At 35.2% G+C, this 20,653-nt stretch overlaps 1 protein-coding gene and 3 long non-coding RNA genes across 7 annotated transcripts; 3 read left to right on the top strand and 1 right to left on the bottom strand.

The window, feature by feature from the left end:
* Positions 1-235: 235 nt before the first annotated feature.
* On the top strand, positions 236-8,542 carry LOC124436332. Of its 4 annotated transcripts, none has more exons than XM_046986244.1 (3): positions 236-620; positions 850-909; positions 8,328-8,542. In XM_046986244.1, the coding sequence occupies exons 1-3, from the start codon at positions 321-323 to the stop codon at positions 8,391-8,393; spliced, it is 426 nt and encodes a 141-aa protein (XP_046842200.1). In that variant the 5' UTR covers positions 236-320; the 3' UTR covers positions 8,394-8,542. The 4 variants fall into 4 exon arrangements, with proteins under 4 accessions (XP_046842200.1, XP_046842202.1, XP_046842201.1 ...); XM_046986246.1 differs by lacking the exon at positions 850-909 and adding an exon at positions 2,148-2,204 and having other exon boundaries at positions 237-608; XM_046986245.1 differs by lacking the exon at positions 850-909 and adding an exon at positions 2,145-2,204 and having other exon boundaries at positions 237-608.
* LOC124436335 lies at positions 4,178-5,899 on the top strand. The gene is made up of 2 exons (XR_006945326.1): positions 4,178-5,042; positions 5,111-5,899. It is a non-coding gene; the product is annotated as an uncharacterized LOC124436335 (long non-coding RNA).
* Positions 8,543-12,532: 3,990 nt separating the features above from the next.
* On the bottom strand, positions 12,533-13,480 carry LOC124437006. Its single transcript, XR_006945563.1, has 2 exons — positions 13,152-13,480; positions 12,533-13,066 (listed from the first exon to the last, which is right to left on the bottom strand). It is a non-coding gene; the product is annotated as an uncharacterized LOC124437006 (long non-coding RNA).
* Positions 13,481-19,660: 6,180 nt separating this feature from the next.
* Positions 19,661-20,286, top strand: LOC124436638. Its single transcript, XR_006945412.1, has 2 exons — positions 19,661-19,905; positions 20,186-20,286. It is a non-coding gene; the product is annotated as an uncharacterized LOC124436638 (long non-coding RNA).
* Positions 20,287-20,653: the final 367 nt, after the last annotated feature.

The raw sequence follows: 20,653 nt of genomic DNA, 5'->3' as shown, positions 1-20,653 counted from the left end.
ACGAAGAATCAGACTTTGTTGAGTCATGCTCATAAACCACAAAAACATGTTAAGGAAATAGTATGTGCGTAGTTTGTAGTTTAGTTTATCAATGTATCCGTTCCCACACAGCTAAGAGCCAAGGAAGGGTTATTGACGTTAGTTAAATTTCCTTATGTACCATATATAGCTTAAACAGAGGAACTACTCCGACCAATAATAATATTTGTTGTTTGTAATAAAGAGTATAAATACTTCTCTGTAAAATAATAAAAATCAGTTCGATCATTAAGTTCACTCGTGGTTGTTACTGAAGTTATAGAGTATACTAAGAAAGAGATATGGCGAGCAACTCGAACACAACAGACTTCGATTCAGTGCAAGCATTAAATATTCTTGCTGTTAAAGCAAATTACAGTGATAGAAGCTTTATGGAAATTATTCGTGACTTTCCCACGATATACGACAAGCGAACAAACGGTTTTCATGACAAACGAAAGAAAGCTAACTGCTGGCGACGAATAGCTGAATTGCTTGAAACTACAACAGAAGAAGTGGAAAGGAGATACAAGACTATTCATCTCACTTGTAAAAGGCTGGCTGCCCCGTCTTCTTTAATAATTTCTTCAGTAAGTTTCCATGTAAGTCAGGATGTTCAATAAATGAAATAAATAATAGTAAATTGTGAAAGGTTTATTGGCATAAAGCTTACAAGTCAAAACTCTTTGTTTTTACTTCAGTCATAGCTAAAGCAAAAAATTTGCATTTCATATTTAATTGGGTATGAACAGAATTCAATATTTTACAATAAAAACAGCAGGTGATTAAAATTGAACATTTATTGAACATTCCAATTTCTTTATTATCAAGCAGAAGCAAAGACATCACGTAGTTGGTTGCGTCGTCCTTAATCTCTCAAAATTTGTTAAGGATGATGATTGAAAGGTTTACCTTTCATCGTATCATTGTTGTTCTTATGTATAGAATTTTGTTATATTTGTCATAAAAAAATGGAATGTCATTTTCGTGGTGGAATTCGCACTTCATATGTTTTATGTTGATACATCTGTTGACTTTAATGGAATTTTCTCATTAACACATAGGATAATTTATCATTTCAAAATACTAACCTTTCTTGCATTACCACCAAGAATTAATTTCACTAGTCTTTTCAAATATCATTGGTACGGCAGGGATAAAAAATCAACAAGATGAATAAAAATCATGACACGTCACAGAATTTCAGTTATGCATATCATAAATGCAGAATGATTTTAATTTTATCTAACATGGCTTTTATCAAGAAGAATTTTTTCCTTCTTTATACAGTCATACATGCATTTATCTTATTCGTAACACAGATGATGACATAAAAACGTTTTGCTAGGTATGACTTTAAAATTGCGCGTAATTGGAGTAAAAGCTCACTTTTCACGTGATAGTACACGTGCTTTCTTTCTGGTCTATAATTGTTCAACTTGTTGTAAGATAGACTATTTAAAATATTTGTTTGCGTCAAAAGTTCACAAAATAACAAAACTTTACATGATGAATTGTCAAGAACAAACGCTATTAATTTTGAAGTATCTCTGATTACTGAGATGTAACAAAACTATTCTAAATTAGAGACTTTGAGATCAATTACTCTGATATTCCCCTTTTTAATTAAAGATTGCTCCTAAAATGTTGAGCCCCCCATCATATACTTGCTTCTCAAGCCCCTGATCAAATTATTTGTTTATCCGGATCAAAAGTTTACAAAATGACAAAACTTCATTGACCGCGTTTCAAAGTTGGAACGCTGACAATTTCAGAGAAGCTCTGTTTATCGATTTTCTTAACTTCCTAAATTCTAAATCTTTAATTTTTGAGCTATCTTATCTGTAAAAAGCTGGAAACCGCGTTTTACTTCATGATTGTTTCAGTTAATTTCCATGTAAGTCAGGATGTTCAATAATTGAAGTAAATAATAGTAAATTGTGAAAGGTTTATTGGCATAAAGCTTACAAGTCAAAACTCTTTGTTTTTACTTCAGTCATAGCTAAAGTAAAAAATTTGCATTTCATATTTAATTGGGTATGAACAGAATTAAATATTTTACAATAAAAACAGCAGGTGATTAAAATTGAACATTTATTGAACATTCCAATTTCTTTATTATCAAGCAGAAGCAAAGACATCACGTATTTGGTTGCGTCGTCCTTAATCTCTCAAAATTTGTTAAGGTATGATGATTGAAAGGTTTACCTTTCATCGTATCATTGTTGTTCTTATGTATAGAATTTTGTTATATTTGTCATAAAAAAATGGAATGTCATTTTCGTGGTGGAATTCGCACTTCATATGTTTTATGTTGATACATCTGTTGACTTTAATGGAATTTTCTCATTAACACATAGGATAATTTATCATTTCAAAATACTAACCTTTCTTGCATTACCACCAAGAATTAATTTCACTAGTCTTTTCAAATATCATTGGTACGGCAGGGATAAAAATCAACAAGATGAATAAAATCATGACACGTCACAGAATTTCAGTTATGCATATCATAAATGCAGAATGATTTTAATTTTATCTAACATGGCTTTTATCAAGAAGAATTTTTTCTTCTTTTATACAGTCATACATGCATTTATCTTATTCGTAACACAGATGATGACATAAAACGTTTTGCTAGGTATGACTTTAAAATTGCGCGTAATTGGAGTAAAAGGTCACTTTTCACGTGATAGTACACGTGCTTTCTTTCTGGTCTATAATTGTTCAACTTGTTGTAAGATAGACTATTTAAAATATTTGTTTGCGTCAAAAGTTCACAAAATAACAAAACTTTACATGATGAACTGTCAAGAACAAACGCTATTAATTTTGAAGTATCTCTGATTACTGAGATGTAACAAAACTATTCTAAATTAGAGACTTTGAGATCAATTACTCTGATATTCCCTTTTTAATTAAAGATTGCTCCTAAAATGTTGAGCCCCCCATCATATACTTGCTTCTCAAGCCCCTGATCAAATTATTTGTTTATCCGGATCAAAAGTTTACAAAATGACAAAACTTCATTGACCGCGTTTCAAAGTTGGAACGCTGACAATTTCAGAGAAGCTCTGTTTATCGATTTTCTTAACTTCCTAAATTCTAAATCTTTAATTTATTGAGCTATCTTATCTGTAAAAAGCTGGAAACCGCGTTTTACTTCATGATTGTTTCAGTTAATTTCCATGTAAGTCAGGATGTTCAATAATTGAAGTAAATAATAGTAAATTGTGAAAGGTTTATTGGCATAAAGCTTACAAGTCAAAACTCTTTGTTTTTACTTCAGTCATAGCTAAAGTAAAAAATTTGCATTTCATATTTAATTGGGTATGAACAGAATTAAATATTTTACAATAAAAACAGCAGGTGATTAAAATTGAACATTTATTGAACATTCCAATTTCTTTATTATCAAGCAGAAACAAAGACATCACGTAGTTGGTTGCGTCGTCTTTAATCTTTCGAAATTTGTTAATGTATGTTGATTGAATAGCTTACCTATCATAGTGTCATTATATGTTCTTATGTATAAAATTTTGTCATATTTGTCATAAAAAAATGGAATGTCATTTTGGTGGTGAGATTCGCACTTCATATGTTCTATATTGACACATCTGTTGACTTTGGTGGGATTTTTCCAATAACACATTGCATAATTTATCAATACAAAATTCTGACCTTTCTTGCATTATCAGCAACAATTAATTTCGCTAGTCTTTTCAAATATCATTGGTACGGCAGAATTGGTAGCCCAAGCATGCATCATGCATGGCACCTGAACAGAACAACGGCAGAATTAAAAAATCAACAAGATGAATCAAAATAATGACACGTCACAGAATTTCAGTTAAAGGACATTGGCAGCGAAAATTTTTATGGCATATTTTTGAACATTTGTGATGTCTAACAACTAAAATAGCAAAATCTTTTTTTCAAAAATATTTTGTCGCTGAGATATTTGCAGCAAAAGTTTTATAAATTTCGACATCTTGGATAAAATTTTGATAAAATTATCTCGAGCGGTAGTGACGTCATTGGCTGGTAAGCAGTCAAAACAACAATACAATATACTTTGTGCACATAATAGATAACGTAACAGAAGGGCCACTGTCGTCAGAGCCTATGAAGATTTTGTTGTCAACTTTTAGCCCGCAATCAGGCATCGCCGCCATGTTCGCAGCAAAATAATTCCAGCAAGTTCGTAATAGAAAATATAGTAATGAGAAACAGTTCGGCGCGTCCTCGACAATTATATGGCTATTACATTTTTGTTTTGTGTATGCAATCGCGAGCAATGTCAAAGAAGGTAATTTTGACAACTTAGGTCGAATCGCATCGTTAGAATACACGTTTTAGAGTCAAAATTTGTTGTTGTGGTCTGATGCTTTTGCCAACTTGCCAACATTCAATCATGGTTATGCTTGTATTGCGAGTTACAATGAAAAGGATCATCAACTTTGTCTATGGAATTTTCCTTGTAGTAAGTTTGTAGAATGTTACAAATGTTTGACTTTAATGTACTTTCGCGATCTTTTATTAGAAGAGGAAAACTCGCGATTTGCAAATTTGATGCCGTAATAAATTCGCATTCTTAAAAAAGTTTGACCAAATATTGCCGGGGAAACTGTGAACATGTACGGAATGGCACTGGTATCATGTTAAGACTCTTCAAGATGCTCTTTCCAACATTCAGATTTTTGGTTGTGACAGAGAAGCAATCCACGAAGGTGTCTTCAAGTTGCATAATCTAATTTAAATAGCACGATGAAGGAGCAGTCAGCCCACCAAAGTTGAGTTCTTTATATGTTTTGAAATAGGAAAGCAAATTAACATCATTGTTTATGTTATTTGAAGTCAAAACGTTCTTACATTGGATACAGCTGTGGATTTTGAAAGCTTTGCTTAGCAAATATCCTGAAACATAGGCAGCAGCATTTTTGAGCAATAAATTGTTGCTAATATTTTGTTCTCGGTAGTCATTTTCACCAATCAACACTGAGTTACTTGGAGCTTTTGCATGGGTAAGTGGCATACTAAATGGTTTGGGCTTTTTTTGAAAATTGTGTTAGCAGAGTGTCCATATCTTTAGAACAGTTTCCTTTGGAAGAGGTCAAAAGTGAACTGAAAAAAACCTTTCGAAAAGCTCTGATAAATTGTTTTGGCGTGGGATTGTCATAATTACCTCCTTGATGGCGTATTGTTCCAAAAAAAAGTCTCTAGAGCATCTGTGTTTAATCTTCTGATAAGCAAGAATGCAAAATTATGTGAGGTATGAAAATAGGTCCAGAAACAGATAATGGCCTTTATAGATATAAGCCATCCCTTCAGTGATTTGGTTCTGCCTGTGATGTTTTTACCATTTTCACCACTTTGATTCCCTGTATAAAGGACATTGCTTCTTTGAGAAAAGCAATGTGACTATTGCTGTTGCTTATTGCACTTCTTTGTTCTTTTGCTGATTTCAATGTGAAACTATTGACTCAATCGAAAAGCGAATCAAATTTGAAAAGCAACTCAGCTGTACCCAAGGCTGATGGTGGTAGTGCTCCAATTGATGAATATGTGCAAATCGATGCAGCAACGGTGTGGCTGAATATTTGTGTAGCACATTTAACTTGAAAATTAATCTGAAAATTAATGCAGCGACAGCGATGTAACGAAAATAACAATATATATATATATCAGTAGAAGCAAGAGGACAATTTTATTTCCTTACAACGGAATCAATACTTTAAATTATCTAAAACATGACAAATATAAGGAACATATAGTTAAGAGCATCTGGAAGTTAGCTACAATCATACAATATAAGAATTTTCCCAACACAATATGGCATTGGCATTAAATACAATTGCACAAGTTTGCAATTTCTCAATGAGCATTTATCGAGTGTTTGGGATATGACTAAATTTGTCTGAATTCTAAAGCACCAAATCCAATATCATACGAAGTATCTTTTTTAGTGTAGCCCGTCCGTTGATAAATTTCACATTGTTCCTTCTTGTTTCTGATTTAAAGACGTTCGTTAAGCGCTTCTCCGCTTCCGTTCTTTACAAATAACTAAATACGAATAACCTTGACCACACGGCCACGGCACAGCATTTCTCATACAGGTCTCGATAGAATTGTACACATTGGTTGTACATGAAAAGCATAAAATATGTTGATTGTTTGTTCCCATTTCAGCACGATGCTGAGGGTAGGTCTTGATTGCCTTTATTAACCACAGCTTTGATTTAGTCGTCTCAGGATGAATATTTCAACTTTTCAAGTAGTAACGCCAAGATTTTTGAGTTGTACATTGCTACTCTTATTCAGTGTAGCAAGTTTATCTTGCTGCCAACATGGCGGAATAAGCGCATGCGCATTAAAATTTAGGACCGCATTTTTCGCTAAGTGGCCCTTCTGTTACGTTATCCATTCTGTGCTTTGTGATTGACGGCGTTGCAACACATTTAAAGCATATTTTACGGTTTTTTTTGCTGTAATGGATGACATACGCGAAAATCAACCGGGTTAGGTTCTGCCCTATCAATATGAACCTGAAATGAAGGCCGAAACAAGTGAAGAAAGCGGTTCCGAACAGGAGAGTGAGCGGGGCGACTTGTCCTCGTCGGAGGATGAAATAGATGCTGAAGTTGAGAAAGCAAATGCTTGGCGCCTTCAAACTCTTAGTTGGTGTAAGTGTGGACATTGTACTTTGTCAAAAAAGGCAATCGAGTGTTTTTGTTGCCTCGAAAAAGCGCTTGAATACGATGAGTATGAGGCTTTGCTAGGCCAAACAGAAACTCGAGGAGAGTATTGCTTGACAACACCAAGAATTTAGGGACAATATGCTATTTGAAAGTGTGTTAAAGATTGACGTGTGTCGGTATTTTGAAAAAAACTGGCCCCTGTCTGATGAGGAGCTGGCGAGAATACACAAGCTGTCTGGATTAGTCGCATATCAAAGATGTTCTAGGTGGATTTTTCAAATTTTAGGGAATAAACATCGAAGACCATTTCCTGCTTGTGTTTATGCTAACATACGAAAACGCTTCGCGTCACCAGACGGACTTTATACACATTTTAAATACGCATATTATCACGAAAGACCGTAAATTTAAAGTCTTAGACAGACGCTCTTTGATGTTCTTTGTTATGACCTGCAATTGCGATGCCATATCATTGTCGAAGGATTGCACGAACTGCGCAAAAGGAAAATGCATGAGTGATTCACCCAAAACTTGTATTCATTCATAAGTTATAAAGTTAATTGAAAAGTGTACTTGTACATTGTGCACGCAAACACGCACGTAAAACATTACGAATAAACGCAACTCTACAATCATGAACAAAACATAGTGGCTTATAGCTTATCACCTATATAAAACTACATAATCTCGCAAAGACTCTTATGTATATAAATAATTAATTAAATGTATAACTCTTTGTTGGTCACAGGTTTGTAATATGGGAAAATAAAATATTTCTATTGCACGAAATGTTCAGTGTACAAAACACGCTTATTGTTGTCTGGGCTTACACTTGGTATGTCGCGAAAGCCTAGTTGTAAGATCTGCTAAAATAAACGTTTCTACGTCTTATAACGACTAAATATTGGAAAAGTATATAAGCGTGATATACTACACAATTTTGTTAATCTTAACAACCGCCGACTGTTGTTTTTGTTTTAAAATTCCAGTGAACAAATGTGCTATATATTATCCTAATACTATTATTTTATATTGTGTCATTCAGTTGATACCAGGCAATGACGTCAGTAATGTATTCCGGCAAAATTTAGCATAAGGCTTTTTTTCCAAAAAGGCGGATAAGGATTCAACTTTAGGTCAAATTTTCTCAACAGCAAAATTAAAAGAGACACGATAACACGAAATTAAGTATTCCATAGCTATCTATAATAAACGTATGAAAAAAAATTTCATTGCCATTGTCCTTTAAAGATGTTTAGAAGCTATAGACTCCTTACATTTAACTGCAATATAACATAAATCACTTACGTTTTAACAGAAGCCAAGACTGCTGTTGATACTGTTTGAACTTAGCTAAGCAAGGCTTAGCGTGAAGTCAGGAATAATTACAAAAGTAATATTTTCTGGATTAAATGTGATAAAAAGCTTACTTCTATAAAATAAGAAACAGTTGGCTGCATGTAGTTTCGAGTTTAGAATGCAAGAGTTGAAGAACACTTGAAAAACTTTTAAAAGAATTGGTTAGTAGAACAACCCAATTAATCTCAACCTCACTCCAGAATTATGTTTTGGGAAAGAAAATAACATGTTTTGCATTTTTATTCACACTAGAAAATTCAGAAACAGTTCAGTCATGGCGGGGTCAGAGATACCATGGATAGAGGGAGTGGCAAATAAAGGTAAAGAACTTATTTTCCCTGGAAGACACGTGCAACAACACGAGTGGAAGCCAGAATGGAATCGTGAATTTCGTAAACACTATGACTACATCTCAGATTACGAATGTCCTTTCTTTACTCAAAGAAAGACACGAGCCAATTCTCAGCCAGACAAAAAAGAAAATTTGCGGGCTGCTAAACAGCAAAGAGATCAATCCTAATCGACACTCTGGTTCATCGCACACCATTTCCTAACATGAATAGAATAATTTCAGATAAAGGCTTTAAAGGCGGCAAGAAAAAGATCAATAAGAGGCAAAAGCTTATTTGTCTTGGTGGAGTCCACGTGTCAGCAATGATGTCTGCAAAAATCTGCAAGATCAAATGCAAACGTTTTTCTCGCAATTTGCCGATGATAAAATCAACAGCATAAATGATATTACAGAGCAGTTTGGAGAATCCGATGCATTTTATCTTGGTCGTTATCGCGGTCAAGGGCATGAATGTGAGTATTATTTTGAATACTCAATCGACGAGCTGCTTAAATCTTATCAAGACCATATTGGCGATGAGAAGATGGAATTTAGAATACTGGGAACTTTTGCATACCTTGTCAAAGTAGAGTACAACGTTCTCGTTTGCAGTGAAAGCGCTGGGAAAGATGAATTTGCTGAATACCCGCTCGTACCGGAAGAGAACAATGTCGTAACGAGAGATAATGAGGGCAAATTTCGGTGGTATCCACAGGCTACGGGAACCGTAATCAAGCGTTTTCACTCCTACCAAATTGATCCAGAGTACAGGCGGTATGATCGTGTATCTTTTGCATTTCATGTGCGAGAAGGAGATATATTTGAAACAGATTGTGTGAAAGATAAAGGCAAGAAAATACCACCTGAATAATTCACAAAAGCCAACTCACGACGCTTTATTTACAGCTAAATTTAGTACAAAAATACATCCCATTCTAAAGTCTGTTTGAGATATATTACGGCAATCGTTCAGTAAATCGTAGGCCAAAGCCACATAAAACGGTTTTGGTGGACATTGCATGATATCCGTAATTCGCTTAATTCTAAACGAAAGAGATTTCTGAGTTCTGACGTTTGTCAAATATTAGAAAAATTCAATAAAAATTCATAGATTGAAACAATGAAACGCCTCAATTATTTGCTTTCATTTGACATTTTTATCGGTTATGCATCTAAATGCATATTTCGTTCGAACAAAACATACGTTGCCGGATATGGCGAAGAGCACATATTACACAATTTAGTCGAAAAGGTTTTGTAATGTAAAATAGGGACTTTATCCTTATAATAAAATTCTAAAATTTTTTTATTGAAAAATAGTAAATACCATGGTGAAAGGTCGAAATAACAATATAATAGTCCTTAAAAGAATGTTTAAAAATAGAACACTAACTCAATAGTTATAAAAGAACTGTTTTAAAGTTGAAAGACACAGTGCTGTAGAACTAAATTTATCAGATGGGGGGCTCTCTTGACGTTTTTGTTAATAGTGCCCTTTTAAAATTACCCATTTCAAAGGTAGAAGGGGGGCTCCCCAAGCGCCCCCCCCCCCCACTTCTACAGCACTGGAAAGACACTAGAGAGCTTTAGCAAGAGTACGACTACGACAACGAGTACGAAGTTTGACCGTGTTATGGAATAGCACGAGGAAGTTTGTTGTCATTGTCCCTTCGTCAAAAGAGAGGTTTAGCTGTAAACAACAGAACGAGCCTTTTTATTGTGAAGAACACCGACGTTTGCGAAGCAGCTACGGCTCTATTTGTCAATAACGATATCAAGTAATCGGTAATACTGGTTTTGTGAGAACATATGACTCTTTAGAGTGAAAAATCTTCACTGTTTTAAATTTTATGTACGATATATTTATGCTATTTTATTGTTTGTTTACCGTTCACTTTGAGTACAAAATACATGAAAGTTTTCAAGGTCATATTTTCCTTTTAAATGTACATCTGCGCTCAAAACGGTTCTAAAAAAAACCGGATACTTAAAAATAGTACTATAAACTAAATTCTTACACAATGAAAAAATAACTACTTTCTTTCTTAGCGAAAAGACATCGTAGTCGCGACTACGAATTTTTTACAAAACATGGTACTCAGATTGATTGACAGCTACGTGTTGTTGTTGTCGCAACAATGTTATTGCGCCAAAATGACGTAATTCGTACCCGTAGTCGTTTAAGTATCCGGTTTTTTTTAGAACCGTTTTTGAGCGCAGATGTACATTTAAAGGGGAACTCCACCCAAAAATAATGTTGGTCTTAAAAGTTCCATTTTTATGCAAAGGTTACTATATTTTTGAAATTTTTACATCAGCTATTTTATTTTTGACAAAATCGCGTCTTCAAGTGCGCTATTTGAGCTGTTTTGAGGCTTAGCAGCGTGGGCACAGAAAGCGTCAGCGGAAATTATTTTGACGTCATATCGTCAAACCGATTTGGAGTTGAGTTTACAACAAAGTAAAATAATAACGCACAGCCTAGCACAAAAACAAAACAATCGCTTATAATGGCTTTTTTGGAAGAACCTCGGCCTAATTCACCAATCGATAGTGAAATGGAAGACAATCCAACAAACAATATTCGGCCATATCAGTTTGAGCCCGAATGGCCGGCTGATGAACACGAAGAAGCTCACCAGTTTGAGGATAACGAAGAACAGGAATTTTTGTATATTGACGATGAATCTCGGCGCGACAATCTTGAATGGTGGGTAGTAAAATGTTATATTATTCTAGACCATTGTTTCTATCTCAAAAGTACGTTTTCAGTTTTTGAAGTTGACCACGTCCACACACACATAATACTTTAGATTTTAAAGTTTTATTGTAAGATACAATTTTATTGAAGTTTTGACATTTACTTTTCAAGATCCTTTCTTTTAACATATTCAGGTGTCAATGTGGTAACTGCCAAATAATGGATAATAACGAGGAATGTTTATGCTGCAAAGAGATTTCCAATATTTGTGACAAAATTTAGAGGCAGTAGAAACGAATGAGACCACCGAAGTCCCTTTGTGCATTACACAACATCCTGGTTTTGAGCCTGTTTGTCTTAACAGGTGGGTTTTACAAACAGCTTGGTACCAGTACAAGCAGCAATATGAGGTAGCATATGATGGGCCCGAGGACAAACTGTATCGCCATATTGCATATAGACAGTTGGCAAGATGGTGCTGGGGTGTCTTGGGTAGAGAAGTGAGAGTCATCTTGCCATCATGTGCAGTTACTCGCATTAGAGAAACATTTCCTCCACCTGACCTTGCAGAAGAATTTCAATTTGAAGGCTTTTACTATGTTGATGAATGAAGTATTTTATTATGATATAGGTATACCCATTACAATTACTTTGTATGTCAATATTAAAGTGGCATAGCCAGCTCATTTATAGGTCATGCTATGCACATTTATTATTATTAATTTATTACAAAAAACAGATTTACAAAGAAATGATTATAAATGTGGCTTGGCTATTACACTGGTTATAATATAACTATAATTAATTACATGAATAGTTTGTGTAATGCAGTGGTGAAACTAGCTATAGCAAAAGGTTTTGCTATGTTAATATTTAAGAATGAACATTTTTTAAGTAGTACAAAAGTTGTCTTCACTGATTCAACGTCATATTATATGGGTATGGCAAAACCTATTGCCATAGCTAACATCACCACTGACATTTTATGCAAATCTAGACTGATGTTCCTTTACAAGTACTTCTTTCCTGGGTGGACATGATTTAGAAATGTTCTTTGGAAGATTCTCGCCATGATGTACAAGTTCAATCTCCTCAGTTTTGCATGCATTCACAACCTCCGCAAGTAGTTTATCAATGTACTGGTACTCTTTCTTTTCTTTCATTGCTTTTACAACCCATTGCTTCTGTGTTTTAGCAAACAACATTTTGTAACGGTCTTGCCCTTTGTTTGTCCCTGACTTAATGACTGCTTTATCACGTTTAATATTGTTGTTGTGATCTAATGCTGCTAACTGAGTGTGGGCTACCATCCCGGGAAATGGAAAATGCTCTCGCTTTGGGCAGGTCTTTTAGAAGCCTCTTGTCACATATCACCTTCTCGGCAGCGATATATGCTTGTGAATAGGAGATAACCACTTCTTCTGCTTTGTTTCTTTTTCTGTTAATTGTTGGTGGCAACATTGATGAAAATATGTGTTCCCCTTCCAGAAATGCTTGTTGGAAATGTGGTTAAGGACAGACTTCCATTTTTCCACCAATTCTTCTGCATTCTTGTTACAACTTGCAGAGCACCACCAAAGATGATTAGAAATGGACTTAATCCAATGGGTCAAGTCATCATTTCCCTTAATGTTAGCCTTCTTTGTTAGTTTTTTTGTGACAGATTTAGACAAATGTCACACATCATATTGGTGATCAATATGAGGGTGTTTGTTTTTCAGCCTCTGCATCCACAGTATTCAGCATCGACAGTGTAGTTTGGACTTCCATGGCATGTAAACTCCTCACAACAAATGAACACTGTGTTGATGCATCTTTGGTTTCTGGCTTGCAATAATTAGTTGGCAATGCTTCAGGACTGTCAGACGCACCCAAATCACAACTGTTATTTGCTTCAGGCTCAACCACTGAGAAAACATTTGTACTTGTGGAGGAACATTGTTCTAAAATATTTGAAAGCTGAAAATAAAATAAAATATTTAGAATATACTTTAGGCTATAACTTCTTCTTGATTAAAATTTAACAAGAAATGCTTTTACTAACTTCCTCCTTGTCTTGATCAGCCTGACGTTTCTCTGTACGATGCTCGCTAGACAGACGCTTTTTACTGGGTTGAGGGCCAAATGAAAAGATCGATGGTACTGCATCCCGCTTCAGTCGCCTTTTTAAAGGTTGCCATGGTGTAAGTTTCTGTCTTAGGTCCGATTCAAAACAATCGGGAGCAAAGTGCTCGCTGCAAACGTAACAGTATTGGAGAGGAGGTAGATTTTCTCTCCGTATTCTAGCAATCCATTATTATACAATTATGTACAATAATTAGGAAACTATAAGTTCATACTTTACGTCAAGGAAACTACAACTTAATTCTATGCACGAAAGGCTATTTTACAATGGTTTTATGTAGGATTATTTTCTAACCGTAATGAGTTACACAACCATGTTTATTATTATTCAATGTTTATTAAGGGCAATAGATTGGTTTCACATCAGTGGAAACTGTTGTTAAGGTTGAATTCGAGGACAAGCAAACGGCATTGCACAGTTTCCACACAAAGAAACCTTCGTATTTTTAAAAATAATATTAATCGACATTCAAGTTCTATATGAGTGCGGAAACTGTGCGTAATGGCCTTTATGGATGTGAAACCGTTCTATTAAAACAGAATACAAAAACCAGCTCAATACTTGCAAAATAACTCCCTGAATAAAATTTCTGACGTTTCGAAAAGAAACATTTTGTGATTAGGAGAAGCATTTTGACGCAAGTTTATTATGACTGTGCAATGACTTTACATAAAGCTTTGAGGAGCAATTGACGATATGACGTCAATACAAGCCGCTGACATATTTCTGCTCCCACGCACCGGATGCCCTAGCTGCAGCATTTCAACTCATTTTTTGTGAAAATATTGAATCAAACAAACAAAAAAATTGCCGCATATTTATTTTCACGGGACAGACAAAGTTTTAAGACCAACATTGTTTTTGGGTGGAGTTCCCCTTTAAATGTACATCTGCGCTCAAAAACGGTTCTAAAAAAAACCGGATACTTAAAAATAGTACTATAAACTAAATTCTTACACAATGAAAAAATAACTGCTTTCTTTCTTAGTGAAAAGACATCGTAGTCGCGACTACGAATTTTTTACAAAACATGGTACTCAGATTGATTGACAGCTACGTGTTGTTGTTGTCGCAACAATGTTATTGCGCCAAAATGACGTAATTCGTACCCGTAGTCGTACTCGTAGTCCTTACTAAAGCTGGCTACTATGCATTCAGCAGACTACTCATCAGGTGTTAACGTCAGCTAAATAAGAATTAAAAATCATGCAACAGTTAATAGTAAGAAAGCTAACGTCATCTCTTGTCATGCACGTTGCACGATAAAACCGTTATATTTATCTCGAGCACATAATTTTGACATTGACGTTAGTTTAAATGATTTAATTTTGAACTTTCATCATACAACGAAGTCGTCTCTAAGAAAACTACTTCACAATTCAATAACAACATCTCGAATGTATAATGTTAACAACAACTCCCCTTCTGTAATAACCCAAAGTGTCAATCACGTGAAATGCACGCGATCCTCAACAACAACACTCGTTAGCAATCTAGTTCTATTATATCTATGACGACAAAACTCAACGACGCACGCACATGTGCATTGGCTTAAAATTCATTTCCGCTCGCGTTGTAGATGAGCGCGTCGTTAAACCTAAGGTCACTAACAACATAATTGCGACCGGTCAACTTAACAGGCGTATATTTTGGTGGAAAAATAATTTCGAGGACGGAGAAAACGCACTCATTTTCAAAGGTAGGTTCTGGTAATTTTATTATCTGTAGTCTGAAAGATTCGTGCATAATTCATACGGAACAAGTGCTTTGTTTGTTTATTAAACAACAGACGAAAACGAAATACTGCATTGAGATAATTTCAAAGCAAATACGCCACAACAAGGACAAATCATTCTCAATAACCACTGGACATTAACATCACGAAACAGAAAACTGAAGAGCAACAAACAAACTCATAAGCAATGAATTTCAGTCAGGAACTAGGTGAATTTTAACCTAAAAATGCCAGCGTAACAAAGACAAATGAAGAGTAAAAATTCATTTATCCACGTCATTGACGACGATATTTAATCAATGTTTCTATAAAGCTAGAAGTATTCTTAAAGTAATTCTAAAATTGGAACGTCTGTATAATAACATCGTTACATGAATTTCCCACAACTTTTACGTGTTGGTGTAAATGATAATAATGGTGTTAGTAGTAGCAACAAGAAACATTGAAACTAAACAGCACGCCCACATTAAACAGAAGGCTCTTATTTCACTGTGTACACCTGTTACCGGGCACGTCTTACACAGTAGGCTTTTATTAAGTACAAACACAACAAAAATCAACCGTATAACGAAAAAAACAAAAAAACACACAAACTATTTTTAATAAGGCTCTGCGTACTTTAATGCTTAAAGATGTTTATAAGCTATAGACTTCTTACATTTAACTGTAATATAACATAAATCACTTACGTTTTAACAGAAGCGAAGACTGCTGTTGATGCTGTTTGACATTAGCTAAGCAAGGCTTAGCGTGAAGTCAGGGATAATTACAAAACTAATATTTTTGGGATTAAATGTAATAAAAGCTTACTTCTATAAAATAAGAAAGTTGGCTGCATAGTTTCGAGTTTAAAATGTAAGAGTTGAAGAACACTTGAAAAACTTTTAAAAGTTAGTACAACAACCCAGTTAATCGCAACCTCATGTTTTGCATTTTATTCACACTAGAAAATTCAGAAACAGTTCAGTCATGGCGGGGCCAGAGATACTATGGATAGAGGGAGTGGCAAATCGAGGTAAAGAACTTATTTTCCCAGGAAGACATGTGCAACAACACGAATGGAAACCAGAATGGAATTGTGAATTTCCTAACCACTATGACTACATCTCAGATTACGAATGCCCTTTTCCTTACTCAAAAGAAAGACACGAGCCCAATCTCAGCCTGACAAAAGAAAATTGCGGGCTGCTAAACAGCAAAGAGATCCAATCCTAATCAACATTCTGGTTCATTGCACACCATTTCCTAACATGAATGGAATAATTTTAGATAAAGGCTTTAAAGGCGGCGAGAAGAAGATCAATAGTACGCAAAAAGCTTATTTGTCTTGGTGGAGTCCAAGATTCAGCAATGATGTTGGCGAAAATCTGCAAAATCAAATGCAAGGGTATTTCTCGCAATTTACCGATGATCAAATCAACAACATAAATGATATTAAAGAGCAGTTTGGAAAATCCGATTGTTTCTTCTTTATTCTTATCGCAAACAAGGGCATGAATGTGAATGTTATTTTGAATACTCAATCGACGAGCTGCTTAAATCCTATCAAGACCATATTGGCGATGAGAAGATGGAATTTAGAATATTGGGAACTTTTGCATACAAAAAGTAGAGTACAACGTTCTCGTTTGCAGTGGAAGCGCAGGGAAAGATGAATTTGCTGAATACCCGCTCGTACCGCAAGAGAGCAACGTCGTAACGAGAGATAAAGAAGGCAAATTTCGGTGGTATCCACAGGCTACAGGAACCGAAATCAAGCGTTTTACACCTACCAAAATTATAAAGAGTTCAGACGTTATGATCGTGTATCTTTTGCATTTCATGTGCAAAAAGGAGAGATATTTAAAACAGAATGTGTGAAAGATAAAGTCAAGAAATTACCAATTGCATAATTCACAAAAGCCTACTCACGACGCTTTACTTACAGCCAAATTTAGTACAAACATCATCCCCATTCTAAAGTATGTTAAAGATATATTACGGTAATCGTTCAGTAAATCGTAGGCCAAAGCCACATAAAACGGTCTTGGTGGACATCGCATGGTATCCGTAATTCGTTTAATTCTAAACGAAAGAGATTTCTAAGTTCTGACGTACGTCAAGTATTAGAAAAATTCAATAAAAATTCATAGATTGAAACAATGAAGGGCCTCAATTATTATTCGCTTTCATTTAACATATTTATCGGTTCGCATCTAGAATGCATATATTTCGTTTAATAGCCGGGATATAGAGCACATATTACACAATTTAGTCGAAAAGGTTTGTAATGTAAAATAGGGACTTTATCCTTATAATAAAATTCTAAATTTTTTTCATTGAAAAATAGTAAATACCATGGTGAAAGGTCGAAATAACAATATAATAGTCCTTAAAAATGTTTAGAACACTAACTCAATAGTTATAAAAGAACTGTTTTAAAGTTGAAAGACACAGTGCTGTAGAACTAAATTTATCAGATGGGGCCTCTCTTGACGTTTTTGTTAATAGTGCCCTTTTAAAATTAGCCATTTCAAGGTAGAAGGGGCTCCCCAGCGCCCCCACTTCTACAGCACTGGAAAGACACTAGAGAGCTTTAGCAAGAGAAACGACTACGACAACGAGTACGAAGTTTGACCGTGTTATGGAATAGCACGAGGAAGTTTGTTGTCATTGTCCCTTCGTCAAAGAGAGGTTTAACAACAGAACGAGCCTTTTATTGTGAAGAACACCGACGTTTGAAGCAGCTACGGCTCTATTTGTCAATAACGATATCAAGTAATCGGTAATACTGGTTTTGTGGAGAACATATGACTCTTTAGAGTGAAAAATCTTCACTGTTTTAAATTTTATGTACGATATATTTATGCTATTTTATTGTTTGTTTACCGTTCACTTTGAGTACAAAATACATGAAAGTTTTCAAGGTCATATTTTCCTTTTAAATGTACATCTGCGCTCAAAAACGGTTCTAAAAAAAACCGGATACTTAAAAATAGTACTATAAACTAAATTCTTACACAATGAAAAAATAACTACTTTCTTTCTTAGCGAAAAGACATCGTAGTCGCGACTACGAATTTTTTACAAAACATGGTACTCAGATTGATTGACGGCTACGTGTTGTTGTTGTCGCAACAATGTTTTTGCGCCAAAATGGCGTAATTCATACCCGTAGTCGTACTCGTAGTCCTTGCTAAAGCTGGCTACTAGGCATTCAGCAGACTACTCATCAGGTGTTAACGTCAGCTAAATAAAATTAAAATCATGCAACAGTTAATAGTAAGAAAAGCTAACGTCATCTCTGTTTGCACGTTGCACGATAAAACCGTTATATTTATCTCGAGCACATAATTTTGACATTGACGTTAGTTCAAATGATTTAATTTTGAACTTTCATCATACAAAGAAGTCGTCTCTAAGAAAACTACTTCACAATTCAATAACAACATCTCGAATCTATAATGTTAACAACAATTCCCCCTTCTGTAATAATCCCAAAGTGTCAATCACGTGAAATGCACGCGATCCTCAACAACAAAAACAAAAAAAACAAATGTTCATCACATCTCTAAATTTGTAGATGACGTCATGACGCTTAAAACAAAGATAAATTATAAACCCGTAATCCTTTTGTAGGCGACGAATCAATGCTTGTTAAGAATTGACCATTCATTTTATGGATAACACCATCTAAAAATTCTAATCGAAACAAAGAGAAAGCGTTATCCATATGCCACGCCCAGTTGCATATTCATGTATTCCGTCACTATCCAAGGATGGGGAAGTCAAATTCAGGGTGCTCTTACCAGCTCTACCACGTGTTATGGTTGTCCGAATCAGTCAATATTACGAAAGTTTGTTCATGCATTCAAATATTAAATTTATGTTCGAACCCAATGATAAAAAAATTCAAACGCTCCCACTAAACATTTGACAAACATAAATTTAAAACGAAGTGGCTCAGACATAATATTAAGTTAACAATTCCAATGGGAAGAAACACTTAACAAATTCGAAAAACAGCACGCACAAAACATTTGAAAAAAAGGCACGCGGTGTTCACGTGTTACATTTGGCTAATTTTAATAATTCAAGAGTGCTCTAATTTATACAGGGGGGTGCGTTTCTGAGCAGGATTTCTCAACCACAACGCTATTTAGTATGGCGTAGCGCCCATAAAAGTACTTCGTTATGTTCGGAAGAGCAAATTCAAACAATGGTTGATTTGCACACTATTAGGGAACTTCTTGAATTATTAAATTGTACTCATCGTACTCAGATTGATGACGGTTACATGTTTTGTTGTCACAGCAATGTTTTCGCGCCAAAATGACGTAATTCGTATTCTACTCGTAGTCTTTGCTTAGGCTCGCTACTATATAGATTAAGACTACGGAATTACAACTGTTTTATAGGCGCGTTGAAAGTTATAGCCTATTAAATTGTCGTATCGTCTTTTATAGATAAGTTTATGAACGCACTGCAACAGGCGACCAATTAGGATACAATGCGACAAGAATCCAGCGCCACTGAAAAGCCAAAGAACATACGAAGGAAAAGTCATGACAGTTTTTCACCTTCAACAATAAAAATATTTGTGTAACTGTGTCCAGAGGCGTAGCTAGAACGTTAATTGGAGGAGGGGTGTGCATTATCATATATACAGTTGTGCCCTACTGAATTTTTTGAAATGAATATGCACCCCAATCAACGTTGTAGCTACCGCCCCCGTTGAAGGGCCAGTCGTGAAAGAAAAAGCTGATCCATTAAAGAATAAGTTACACGGTAATGCTTTGCGCGCTTAGCCATGCACAGGCAGCCAGTTCAGAGGCACCCCAAAATGGCGATACACTCACTGGCTACATTACATTAGGTTGTCAATGCAGTGATAAGTCTACTTCAACTGCTAAGTCTGGTAAATCGACGGTCGGCCAAGAAATGAAAAAGAATTAACAAGTAATGAATTGAATAAAGATGTAGTCATGTTTGATTGCCAGAAAACAATCCTTGCGCACGTTTGTCCATCGATGTACGAATCAATGTTGATTTTTAGCAGTTTGTACTTTGCAGTGCGGCCTGTTCTTCATGATCAGGTTGTTGAACGGGCGATCCGTAATAGCTTAAATCGTCTTCATCTTCCTAAATTAACGCAGTCAAGTCTTGATCTTATTTAAATGGGGCATTTTGTGTAATATTGTATTTAATTAATTATTGAGACATCATTCTTTAATCCTAGACAATGGTTCATGGTTACAGTCACGTGGCATATTATACCCATGACATGCTGGCAGCCTGGTAATTATATATTGCAAAGCCAAAAATTTCTTCATTTCAAAACGTTTGTGTCGTTTCCTTTTTTTTCAACACTCTCGCAGTTTACATGGCTTCCTTTTCTACGAAGAATGCAAAGCACAAACGGGAAACGCAAATGTTTGTGTTCGGGTAGCTTTTGACCTGTCCCACGGAGTCAGACATCGACATCAAAATCGTCACGCACAAATATTCACACAACACATGATCCATCAATGGCGAAGGTATTAAGGATAGAAAAACAATCTTACGCTTCTCATTTCTTCATTGCGTGTTGTTGACTTTGGTACTATTATAAACGTCGATCTTCCACCTAGTACGATCATTAATTTTCTACAACTTTTTTATGAATGGGTAATGATCAATCCTCAGTATATATTGATCTAATTAATGC

Source organism: Xenia sp. Carnegie-2017, unplaced genomic scaffold (assembly GCF_021976095.1).
Source record: "Xenia sp. Carnegie-2017 unplaced genomic scaffold, XeniaSp_v1 HiC_scaffold_16, whole genome shotgun sequence".
Taxonomy (NCBI): domain Eukaryota; kingdom Metazoa; phylum Cnidaria; class Anthozoa; order Malacalcyonacea; family Xeniidae; genus Xenia; species Xenia sp. Carnegie-2017.
This window is presented reverse-complemented; position numbering and strand designations above follow the sequence as displayed.